The following is a 13,161-nucleotide window of genomic DNA, read 5'->3' as shown; positions in this document are numbered from 1 at the left end:
GTGGTTTTCTGGAGGCAGCCTGCAGGGAGATGACCTAAAACTAGATGTGAAAACAACTTTCTCAAGAAGTACTGAAGGACCTGGAGCTATCTGGAGCAGGAGACACTATTTAGAAATAAATCAAAACTGTGAAGGAAAGGGACAAGGAAAGATGAACTACAAAGAAGTTCTAGACCAAAGTGGATGGAGAGTAAAAGCAAGAAACCCTAGAAAGCAAGGTACTATGTTTTTGAATAATGCACAAAACAGTACAAGATGTTGCTCTGTGAAGTTAGAAAACATTTCCTGAGAATAGCCTTAGTCTAAAAGTTCAGGAAAGCAAATTTCGCCAAAACTGAGCAATGGAAAGTACCGTGGTCAAATACCATACAAAGTTGTTACAAGAAAAATTAAATAAGGAGAGAAATTACTCTACAGACAATGCAAGTATGCCAGGAAAATATGACTGCAAAACATCCAAAATATGTAACCTATAAAAAGGTATGAAGAGAGGCAGAAATAGTAAAGATGTGGATAAATAGTAAAGGATAAATAGTAAATACTCCACTTATTTTCTTTTTCACTTTTAAATTCCCTTAAAAGATAATTGTTTATTTCATGTAAGAATAAAAATGTACTGTGGAGTTTCTAACATGTAGATGTAAAATGTCTGATAATAAGAGCACAAAAGATGGGACTTCTGGCAAGATGGAGGCACAACCAAGATTAGAACAACAATTTAGAGGCAGAATAACACCCAGAACTGATAGAGAATTTATCTGAATGGAAGTCGGACAGCCAAGAAGTTGGAGTAGACCCGTTCATCCAGACCGGTAGGAGGGGCAGAGAGGAGCAGCCGGGCACGGGTCCGGCGTGCGGAGAACAGGGAGAACTTGGCACATAAGGCAACTGGGAGTGCATAAGGCATCTGGGGCGCACAAGATCACAGTGGGTGGACCCTGAGTACACAAGCAGCAGCTGGCGGACCCAGTGAGACAGCGATTGTGGACCAGGGCAGAGCCCGCAACCCAGGATCCCAGAGAAGGGAATGAGGTACCAGGAGAACGGAATTACGGCCATTGTTCCCTCCCACCCCCGCCCCCATATAAAATGTCACAATCTAGCGACTGGGGTGCCCAGCTCTGATGAACACCTAAGGCTACGCCCCTCACTGTAACAGGAGCAACCAGACCGCCAAAAAAAAAAAAAGAGAGAGACATGTCTCAAACAGAAGAACAGATCAATGCCCCAGGGCTCATCCTTTTGAGTGACCAAGAGATCGCCAATCTATCAGATGCACAGTTCAAAACACTGGTGATCAGGAAGCTCACAGAATTGGTTGATTTGGGGCACAAATTAGATGAAAAAATGCAGGTTACCATAAAAGAGATGAAGATGCACAGAGAATCAATAGTGATGGGAAGGAAACTGGGACTCAAAACAATAGAGTGGACCAGAAGGAAGAAAAAAAACAACCAAACAGGAAAGAACAGAGAAATAAGAATTCAAAAAAACGAGGAGAAGCTTAGGAACCTCCAGGACATCTTTAAACGTTCCAACATCCGAATTATAGGGATACCAGAAGGGGAAGAGGAAAAGCAACAGATTGAACACATATTTGAACAAATAATAAAGGAGAACTTCCCCATTCTGGCAAAGGAAATAGACTTCCAGGAAACCCAGGAAGCTCAGAGAGCCCCAAAGAAGTTGGACCCAAGAAGAAACACACCAAGGCACATCATAATTACATTAGCCAAGGTAAAAATGAAGGAGAGAATCCTAGAAGCAGCAAGAGATAAGGGGACAGTAACCTACAAAGGAGTTCCCATCAGCCTGTCAGCTGATTTCTCAAAAGAGACCTTACAGGCAAGAAGGCGCTGGAAAGAAATATTCCAAGTCATGAAAGACAAGGACCTACATCCCAGATTGCTCTATCCAGCAAAGCTTTCATTTAGAATGGAAGGGCAGATAAAGTGCTTCTCAGATAAGGTCAAGTTAAAGGAGTTCATCATCACCAAGCCCTTATTTTATGAAATGTTAAAGGGACTTATCTAAGAAAAGAAGATAAAGAAAAAAACATGTATAGTAAAAGGACAGCAAACTCACAATTATTAACAACCACACCTAAAGCAAAACCAAAAGAAACTAAGCAAACAACTAGAACAGGAACAGAATCACAGAAATGGAGATCGCATGGAGGGTTAGCAACAGGGGAGTGGGAGGAGGAGAGAGGGGGAAAAGGTATAGAGAATAAGTAGCATAGAATGTAGGTTGAAAATAGATAGGGGGAGGGTAAGAATAGTACGGGAAATGTAGAAGCTAAAGAACTTATAAGTATGACACATGGACATGACTAAAGAGGGGGATATGGGTGGGAGAGGTGTACAGGGTAGAGGGGAGTGAAGGGGGGAAAATGGGACAACTGTAATAGCATAATCAATAAAATATATTTTAAAAAAGAGCACAAAAGATGAAAGAGGGAAATCAGTGAAATAGTGCAGCGGCTTGTGCTGGCTTGCAAATGCTGGCTGTGTGTCACTTCCCAACTCTGGTTTCCTTGATGGCACTTTGGTAGCTTGAAATCTTCCATGAAACTGGCAAATGATGCAAATCAGGGCTACCCACCCTTTTCTTTTTCTTTAAAGATCTTATTCTCATCTGCATATCACTGGGGAAGTAGAACTGTGCTATTATAGGATCTTACATTTACACACAAGTGCAAATATACTTGTGATATACTATTATTTGGCAGTAGTTTTAAGTTAAATATGTATATTGCAAATCTTGAAGATGTTAAAAAATAAAATAGCCAATAGAGAAGATACAATAGAATACTAAAAAAAAATTAATACAGGCATACTTTGTTTTATTGTGCTTTGCTTTATTGCCCTTCACAGATGTACTTTTTACAAATTGAAGGTAAGACCCTCCTCCAGCAAAAAGATTATGACTTGCTTATTGCAGCACTCACTTTATTGCAGCCGTCTGGAACCAAACCCATAATACCTCTGATGTATGCCTGCAGAAGGCAGAAAGGCAGAAGCAGGGAACCAAAGACAGGAAAGAAGTATCAGTAATTACATTATATATAAATGAACTAAACACATTTAGAATGGTGGAAATTGTCACACTCAATGAAAAAGAAAGACCCAACTATGTGTTCTTTGTGAGAAAACCACCTTAATATAAAGAAGCAGATGTATTAAAAGTAAAAGAATAAAAATACACCAAATACACACTAATTAAAAAAACGGTGGAGTGGCCATATTACCATGCAATAAAGTAGACTTAAGGAGAAGTATTACCAGAGACAGCTCAGGACATTTCATAATGATAAAGGAGTCAATTCATCAAGAAAGCCTAAAATCCTACACCTAACAGTCTCAAAATATATAAAACAAAATCTGATAGAACTGCAGACTGTTCTATCTTATAGTTTGAGATTTCAATCCTCTTCTCTCAGTGATTAAGTGCAAAAAAAGTAGACAGAAAATAAGTCAAGACAGAGGATTTGCACAATAATATCAACAAACTTCAACTAATTGCTATTTATAGAGCTACACTATAGACAAAAGCTGACAAAAATTAGGTTTACAGTTGTGAGTCTGGGAAACACAAGTTTATTCTTGTATTGTTACTTATTACTTATTGTATCATTTCCACACAAACAACAAAAACCTACTTTTGCCCACCCTTATATTACAAAACTATACATTATAGAATCACACCCAACAATTATAGAATACATTTTTTAATTTTAATTTTTTAAATATATTTTATTGATTATGCTATTACAGTTGTCCCATTTCCCCCCTTCTCTCCCCTCCACCCTGTACTCCCTCTCCCACCCACATTCCCCCACCTTTAGTTCATGTCCATGTGTCATACTTATAAGTTCTTTAGCTTCTACATTTCCCGTACTATTTTTGCCCTCCCCTTATCTATTTTCAACCTACATTCTATGCTACTTATTCTCTATACCTTTTCCCCCTCTCTCCTCCTCCCACCCCCCCATTGCTAACCCTCCATGTGACCTCCATGTCTGTGGTTCTGTTCCTGTTCTAGTTGTTTGCTTAGTTTCTTTTGGTTTTGCTTTAGGTGTGGTTGTTAATAATTGTGAGTTTGCTGTCCTTTTACTATACATGTTTTTTCTTTATCTTCTTTTCTTAGATAAGTCCCTTTAACATTTCATAAAATAAGGGTTTGGTGATGATGAACTCCTTTAACTTGACCTTATCTGAGAAGCACTTTATCTGCCCTTCCATTCTACATGAGAGCTTTGCTGGATAGAGCAATCTGGGATATAGGTCCTTGTCTTTCATGACTTGGAATATTTCTTTCCAGCGCCTTCTTGCCTGTAAGGTCTCTTTTGAGAAATCAGCTGACAGGCTGATGGGAACTCCTTTGTAGGTTACTGTCCCCCTTATCTCTTGCTGCTTCTAGGATTCTCTCCTTCATTTTTACCTTGGCTAATGTAATTATGATGTGCCTTGGTGTGTTTCTTCTTGGGTCCAACTTCTTTGGGGCTCTCTGAGCTTCCTGGATTTCTTGGAAGACTATTTCTTTTGCCAGAATGGGGAAGTTCTCCTTTATTATTTGTTCAAATACGTGCTCAATTTGTTGCTTTTCCCCTTTCCCTTCTGGTACCCCTATAATTCAGATGTTGGAACGTTTAAAGATGTCCTGGATGCTCTTAAGCTTCTCCTTGTTTTTTTTTTGAATTCTTATTTCATCATGCTTTCCTACTTGGTTGATTCTATCTTCCTTCTGGTCCAGTCTATTGTTTTGAGACCCAGTTTCCTTCCCTTCACTATTGGCTCTCCTCCGTGTATCTTCCTGCATCTCTTTTGTGGTAACCTGCATTTTTTCATCTAAATTGTGCCCAAAATCAACCAATTCCGTGAGCTTTCTGATCACCAGTGTTTTGAACTGTGCATCTGATAGGTTAGCTATTTCTTGGTCACTCAGAAGGATGAGTTCTGGTGCACTGATTTGTTCTTCTATTTGAGCCATCGCTCTCTCTCTCTCTTTTTTTTTTTTTTTTGGTCTGGTCGCTCTTGTTACGGTGGGGGGCGGAGCCTTAGGTGATCAACGGGGCTGGGCACCCCAATCGCTAGATTGTGACGTTAAATGTGGGGGTGGGGACGGGAGTGGGAACGGGAGGAAACAATGGCGGTAGTTCCGTTCTCCTGGGATCTCAGTCCCTTCTCTGGGATCCTGGGCTTCAAGTTCTACCCTGGTCCACAATCGCAGCCTCACTGGGTCTGCCAGCCACAGCTGCATACTCAGGGGCCACCACTGCGTTCTTGTGCACCGATTTTGCGCCAACTTTTCCCCGACCTCCGCGCGCCGCCGAACCACGCCCGCCCGGCTCGTCCTCTCCTACCAGTCTGGATGTACGGGTCTACTTCAACTTCTTGGCTGTCCAACTTCCATTCAGATAGATCCTCTATCAGTTCTGAGTGTTATTCTAGCCGTACATTTTTGTTGTTCTAATCTTGGTTGTGCGAGGAGGTACGGTACCGTCCACCTATTCCTCCATCTTGCTGGAAGTCAGAATACATTTTTTTCATGTATACATGGAACACCCACCAAGATAGACCATATGTAGGCCATAAAAAATAAATTAATTAATAAATTTAAGAAGATTAAAGTTATACAGAATATATTTTCTGACCACAAATGAATTAAATTAGAAATCAATGAAAAAGCATATCTGGAAAATAACTAAGTATTTGGAAATTAAAAATAACTTTTAAATAAACAAATCAATGGAGAAATCTTTGGAAAACTATTTTTAAAATTTTTTACCTGAATGATAATGAAAGGTAAAAGTTATTTAGCTGTACAGCTACAGTTTAAGTAGCTGTACAGCTATTACAGCTGTACAGTTTTCCCCATTTGCCCTCCTCCCCCAACCCACTTTCCCCTCACAGTCAATCTCTACACTACTGTCCATGTCCATGGGTCATTCATACATGTTCTTTGACTAGCCCCTTCCCCTTCTTTCTACCCTTATTCCCCTCTCCTCTGGCCACTGTCAAGTCTGTTCCATGTTTCTATGCCTCTGGTTCTGTTTTGCTTGTTAGTTTATTTTGTTCATTAGATTCCTCTTATAAGTGAGATCGTATGTTATTTGTCTTACACCAACTGGCTTATTTCACTTACCATAATGCTCTCCAGTTCTATCCATGCTATCTCGAAAGGTAGGAATTCCTTCTTCCTTTCTGCCACATAGTATTCCACTGCGTAAATGTGCCAGTTTTTTGATCCACTCATCTACCAATTAGTACTTAGGCTATTTCCAGCACTTGGCTATTGCAAATAGCACTGCTATGAACATAGGGGTGCGTAAGTTCTTTTGAATTGGTGTTTTGTTATCTCCAAAATATATAAAACTTGTACTACTGAACACCAAGGAGACAAAAAATCCAATTAAAAAATGGGCAAAAGACCTGAATAGATACTTCTCCAAAGAGGACACACAGAGGGCCCATAGAAATATGAAAAGTTGTTCAACATCACTAGCCATCAAAGAAATGCAAATTAAAACCACAAAATATCACATCACACCTGTCAGAATGGCTATCATTAATAAATCAACAAACAAGGGCTGGTGAGGTTGTGAACAGGGAACCCTAGTGCACTGTTGGTGGGAATGCAGACTGGTGCAGCCACTGTGGAAAACAGTCTGGAATTTCCTCAAAAAATTAAAAATGGAACTGCCTTTTGATCCAGCCCTTCCACTGCAGGGAATAAACCCTAAGAGTCCCAAAATACCAATTCAAGAGTTGTTAAATTGTTTAAAATTCATTGTCTGATAACAATCATCTCTGTGGTTTTCAGTTGTGTTTCTGTTAGTTGATTTTTCTCCTGATCCTGGGTCACATTTTGTGCTTCTTTGCATATCTGGTAATTTTTGCATTTGATGCTGGATATTATATCTGTATCTATATCTAGATATCTTCTTTTCTTATTTAGATTTTATTATCTCCCTTTAATGAAAATTGAGGTTTATTTTAGAAGGCAATTAAGTTACTTGTACATTAACTTGATTCTACCAAGGCTACTTTCACTCTCAGTAAGGGCAGTTACAGAGCAGCCCTTAATCTATAGCAATTTCAGACCCACATCCAAGGCATGACCTTTAGTGAAATCCTTAGGTTTTCAGTGAGGTCTCTTCCTTCTGGTTGGTAGGAATGTGAATGATTCCTGGCTTTGTATAAGCCCTGAGAATTGTTCAGCATGTAGTTCTCTCACAGTTATTCTCTGCCCAGCCTTCAATTTCATTTACAACATGGAGATTAGTATTTCACCAGAGACTCAAGGAGACTCTTTATAAGATCTCTTTTGTATACAGATTCCAATCACTGTGGCTTTCCCAAGCTCCTGTCTCTGTTTCCTCAACTCAGTGTGATGGGTTCTCTAGGGTTCCCTCTCTCTGTGCTGTGATCTGGAAATTTCCTCTAGGCAAAAGGTAGGGTCAATGTACTATTCACCTCTTTTCCTTTCCTTCTTTCAGGGACCATAGTCCTGTGTTGTTACTGTCTAGTGTTTGAAGACAGTTGTTTTGTATATTTTGTCCAGTTTTTTAGCTATTAATGGAAACAGGGCAAGTCCTGTGCTGGTTACTATTTCCCAGACAGAAGTCGACACTCATCAAACTGACATTTAACAATATATAATTTAGGTTCCCATTCAACAGCATTCATTGAGGCACTACCATGAGCTGATATTATCATACAAATAGATATGACAAAATCTCTGATAACAAACCGATTAAAAAGAAATGAGTATAAATCACATTTTCAGGAAGTTGGTCATAAAAGGGTAGTAGGATTAGATTCTTCCAGTCCTTTTAATATTTCCCAATTAATCTGAATCAGGAGTTTGATTCCACTTGACATTATGATATTTAAATGTTAAAATATATTTAAAAATAAACTCATTCCTTATCCTTTATTTTTATTATGTAAGTCCTTGATACTACACACACTGGTGCTTTTTGAACCCTTGTGATCACCACTCAGACTCCCTTCAGAAAGATTTATTGCATAGATACTATTTAAGTAACTTGACTCTTAGGTAAAATAATCAAAGAATAGGGAGCTTTAAAAAAAGGTACAATTTAATAGATATTAAACTCAGAAGCATAATTCTAGTACAAACAAATAGTATTCTTCCCCCATGTGAGAACATTTAAGAAAATTTTCTGAGTAGACCATTTTTATTCATTTCAATTTTTGCATCAGTTATAGCATATAATTACAAAGAAAATTGATATTGACACAGACCCACATGCAAACAAGTGAGAATGTGGCCCCATCATATTTGCAGGCTCTGAGCATCTCTGCAGTTGTCCACTTTGATCCATTTTTAACTTCTGTGGAATGTGCAGGTGTCGAAAAGTTCTGTGAAGCACAACATAAGAGAAAGACCTTCAGGTACTGCCTATGCTTACTCAACACAGTTCTGTTCCTATTTTTTTAAAGTAAATGATAGGTAATAAAGATTTTTAAAACTAACTCTCCATCTCCCCTCAGTAATGTCAGTGCTATTCTTGACTACCCACATTGTCCTTCCCTCCTGCTCTCATTCTCTACAGCATGTGAAATAATCCAACAAAAATTCAGGTACACTCCTAATAATTTGATTATCCAATCTCTAATAGTATTTCTCCAACTTCTTTTTGAGGCAGCTAGGCCATTCTAGCTAGAAAGGCCCTATTATAGTGTTAACTACACTTTGTTTCTATTAATATTATTTTTAATAATATTTTACTTAATTTTAATTCATTATTTTACTTAAAATCTTTGAAAAAATCAATCCTCTGACTGGTATATACGTGTCATTTCCCAAACTTCTCCCTGTATATGAAGTGCTCACATACATACATTTTCATTTTTAGCAAAAAAATGAAATACATATATAAAGTTCAATTTCCAAATGATCTCAAATTCTTTTGCACTCTGACTCCTTCACATGATTTGGCTTTTTTCTCACCTAGTGTTTTATACTATTTTCTAACTGAGTCACCTCATTGGTGAGGTTGAATTCTCCTGCAGGGTCGGGAGCAGGCCCTCTGAATGTCTGTTCCCATTAGTACTGGCCAGGGCTTAGCATGTTTACCTGACCCCCATGTTATTGCTCCTCGGTGTTTTCTTCTACTCACCAGAGGGTACGCATTGTCTCACGTTAGCAATGGCTCTAAGATATTCTGGCCCTAAGTATTTTTGATAAGTTGTTTTGTCCTGAAGGTTGGCCAAACATTCCGTGTCATCCCTGAAGAGCAGGTCCTTGGTTGAGGATTCGAACAACTGGAACATCATATACTGAAACCCATTTCTTCCAAAGAGCTCCTGGGTCAGATAGACAGATAGTGAGTGACCAGCAGTGCCAGGGAGCACAGGGTTGTGTATTCTGCCCCCAAAGACCTGAGTCTGCTGGACTGCAGCTCCAGCCCCAGGGATATCGGGAGCACAGCAACAACTTTGGAGGCACCATAGTGAAATGGCAAAAAGCATGGCCTCTGGATTCAAATCCTGGCCCTAGCTTTTCCTTGTTATTTGGGAAAATTCTTTACTGAGCTTATTGAACCTCATTTATGAACAGAGATAATAACACTAACTAGTGAGATAATGTATATAAAGAAAATACTAAACACAAAAAGCTCCAAGTTTGCCACCATTATCACTATTCTGCCAGTCATTCCCAGGGGTTTTCAACTTTCTGGGTCAAACTTGTATGTCTTCCTGCTGCCTGGAGTTCTCATTACCTTTCCTCTTCCATTCTCTGGATCTGCCCCAGGTACCCAGCCATTTCCATCTCTTCCTTTCCCTCCCCTCTGATCCTTTGTCCACTTCCTTTATAACCAGGGTGGCAGCTCACCCTGCATGGGACCCATTCCTTCAAAAGTCCGAGACCAAGACCTCTCCCTGGGTTGTCCTTTTCCTGGGATGTGTGGGCAGCATATGCTAAGACATGGGTTCCTCATTAGAGCATTTCCAAGAATGGAGTGTGCTAGTGTAAAAGGAAGATGAGGCTCTGGGTTTTCCCTGAAGTAATTTGATTTACACAGCCCACTGCTCCATAGGATCAGCCCTTTTTGGCTGCCTATAGAGGTCATAAATTATCCGAATGTTGGCTTTGTAACTCTCATGAAGCCTAAAACAGTGTTCAGCTTGCCAGGTTCAGGAAATACCCTGGATCTACCTAGGTCAGAGAGAGTACCTCCACTCTGCTTTTCCCACATATAGCTCAGCCTAGTGTGAAGGGCACTGAGCTAACACCCTTATTTCTCTTACAGAACAAGCCCAAGGGGTACAATGAGTGTGTTCAGAATCAAGGGAATCTCAGTGAGATCCTTCACATGCCCACATGTCTGAGGCTTTTCAGTCCACTTGTGTGTCCTAGAAGGTCCCAGAGCAAAAGTGAACACAGCCACCAGTCTTCTGCTTTCATCAGAGGAAGAACTGCAAGAATCAAGTGCCACCACCCAGGCAGAAAGAGTGTGAGACAGGGCTCGGGTGTGTCTGTACAGGTCTGCAGGTGAACTGAGCGTTTAGTTGCCCATACCTGTTGGTTGAAGAGCATTCTGCGAACAAAATCTGCATTATCTTTTCTTGAGACCACAGCATGATTTGGGACTACAGCCAGGTGGCAGTTCTGAGCCTCAGTCACAGGCTTTCTGGTGTCATCGAGGCACAGCAGCTCAAAGTCTTTCTGCTTTAGATCCTTAGCCCAGTCTTCATGGTTTTTTCCTGGGGAGAGAGAAGCCAGGACAACTGATGATTTTCACCAAGGTGCACCCCCTGGGGAGATGTGACCAACCACCAGAGCCCAGGCTCACCGAGACACAGAGAAATAAAACAATAAAGCTTTTAAAATAAAACAGAAGAGAAACATTCATGAACTCATAAATTCATAACCCTTATGATTAGTGCTTTTTCTGCCCTGTCAAAGACAAAGATTTCTTAAACAGGCATGAAAAAGCACTAGCTAAAAAGGGAAAGACTGATAAATTAAACTACGTTAAAATTAAGATTATCTGTTCATCAAAAGACATCACTAAGAAACCAAAAGGCAAGGTTTTTCAGAGGTGGACAATATATTTTCAACACACATAACTGTCAAAAACTTGTATCCAGAATACATCAAGAATGCCTATAAATCAACAGAGAGAGAGGTGCTCAGATGGAATGCATCCTCTGTGTGTTTGCCAGATGGGTTGAAGACCAGTGTAATAACTGACCCTGTGAAGTCTGACTGGACATAAAGAAGTTTCTCATTCTCCAAATAAAACATGTTAGGGACAAAGTCACTCAAGTCTGATAGACTTAACAAACTTCCTTGATTTCCCAAGTTAGGAGAGATTTCCATGAGAGACTCAGATTTCTCCTAGGGAGTAAAGGACAGAGCAGCCACGTACCGTCTGTGTTCTGCAGGACTGTGGGGTGCTCCACAAAGGCCACGTCTCCCTTCTCAACCAGACACCTGCACACCAAGGAGCAGGTCAGCGAGGAGGACCAGCAGTAGTGGAGGGAGAGACACCGAGAGGGGATCACTGAGAGGCCTCCACCCAGGCCCCTTCCACACACACAACTGTAATGCCTGGCTCTCCCTGGGAATTAGAGGAGAAGTGTAGTAATGATAAAAAAAGAAATATGCCATTTAGTTTCTATTGTTCCTTATTTTAAGTGCTGATCAGTTTCTCTAGGGGAAATGCTTGTGTTCTCCTACTAACAGATATTCAAGGATGACTGGTTGGATCAAAACTCACTTCAGAGATTAAAATCAACACGGAAGATTTGATTTTGAAGGGCTCTCATCACATCCATATGTCTACTCAGCCTTAATAAAAGTTAGTGTGTATCACTAGATATTTGTCCACACTCGATCCCAGTGATCTGTGTTTTAACAAGCTCTCGAGGAGATTCTGACCTGTGCTCAGGTGTTAGAACTAATGCTCAAGGCAGCCACCTCCCCAGTCTATGGAGCAATGACTTCAGAAACATCTCCCACAAACCTCTGTCCCTCCTCATACCCCTCCCCAACACCCATTCTCTGTCTGGTGCTCCTGCCTCCCAGAGAAGCACAGAAATCATTACTGGGCATTCTTTCAGCATCCTTCTGCCAAATCTACCCGTCCAAGTGTCCAGTGCTCTTCTCCTGCCCTTCAGGTACAAAGGAGAGAGGGTCTCCCTCCCAGTGAAAGTGTCTTCCCCAGGTGCTCTGCATCCCATCCCCACCCACATTCCCAGGAACTTTCTGCTATAGTTATCCTCTTTCTCTTGCATAATTGGAGCCTTTTCCTCTTCACTGAGCTCTTTTCATGGGCATTCCTACTTCTTTTCTTTAAAAAAAAAAAAGCCAATAAGCCCTGCATCAATGCCACACAACCCTCAGCAACGGGTCTCTCTTCCCCACTCATCCAAGCACCTAAAAGGAATGACCACATTTACCATCAGCACCCCTTCACACCACCCTCACTGACACCCTTGGCAGTCAGGTTAGGAGATGGACTCACTATCAAATCCGCTGCCACCAGAGTCACCAGATCCAAAGGCCAATTGGCCATACTCATTTTATGTGATCTCTCAAGTTTCTCTCAAGGTCTCTCATCCTTTCCCCAGTGCTGTGAAAAGTCATCTTTGTTATAGACCAAATATAATTATGCTCATGTAAGTCTATTCTCTTCCGTTGATTTGTTATTCTTGCACATACATCAGCCTGTATAGTTCACAGTATTGCAGTGTTATGTGATCTTCATATCCAGGAAAACAAATTCCAAATTTGGTCTAATTTAATTGGGCATACTGAACTTTATCTGGCAACTCTCACCTTAACCTACCTTGGCTGGCCCTTAAGGCTCAGGTCTCAGACCTCCCAAGGAAGAAGCCCACCCCAGAGCATCTGTTAAAACATCCCCTTTGGCTTAAGATGGTTCGCATGGGTTTTTGCACTTGCAACCAAAGGAGTCCTTATATATTTTATTAAAGAAGAAAAGACATTAAAGAATATAAGTAACCCTGGCTGTTGTAGCTCAGTGGATTGAGTGCCAGCCTGCAAATTGAAAGGTTGCTGGTTCAATTCCCAGTCAGGGCACACGCCTGGGTTGTGGGTCAGGTCCCCAGCTGGGGGTGTGCAAGAGGCAACTGATTGATGCATCTCTCACACATTGAT

General features: G+C 40.7%; 1 protein-coding gene across 1 annotated transcript in view; it reads right to left on the bottom strand.

Annotated features, from left to right (window-relative positions):
- Positions 1–8,085: 8,085 nt before the first annotated feature.
- The window catches only part of LOC123830522 (inhibitor of carbonic anhydrase-like), a 38,273-nt gene continuing 33,197 nt past the window's right edge, over positions 8,086–13,161 (bottom strand). The window contains exons 14-17 of the mRNA XM_045856854.1: positions 11,408–11,472; positions 10,555–10,739; positions 9,152–9,338; positions 8,086–8,390 (exon numbers count right to left, since the gene is read on the bottom strand). Coding sequence (XP_045712810.1) covers positions 8,356–8,390; positions 9,152–9,338; positions 10,555–10,739; positions 11,408–11,472 — 472 coding nt within the window. The 3' untranslated portion in view covers positions 8,086–8,355. The remainder of the gene's footprint in view (positions 8,391–9,151; positions 9,339–10,554; positions 10,740–11,407; positions 11,473–13,161) is intronic.

Source organism: Phyllostomus hastatus, unplaced genomic scaffold (assembly GCF_019186645.2).
Source record: "Phyllostomus hastatus isolate PE091 unplaced genomic scaffold, TTU_PhHast_1.1 phas_scaffold_129, whole genome shotgun sequence".
NCBI lineage: Eukaryota > Metazoa > Chordata > Mammalia > Chiroptera > Phyllostomidae > Phyllostomus > Phyllostomus hastatus.
Note: the sequence above shows the minus strand (reverse complement) of the source record. Positions and strands in the feature narration are given on the sequence as shown.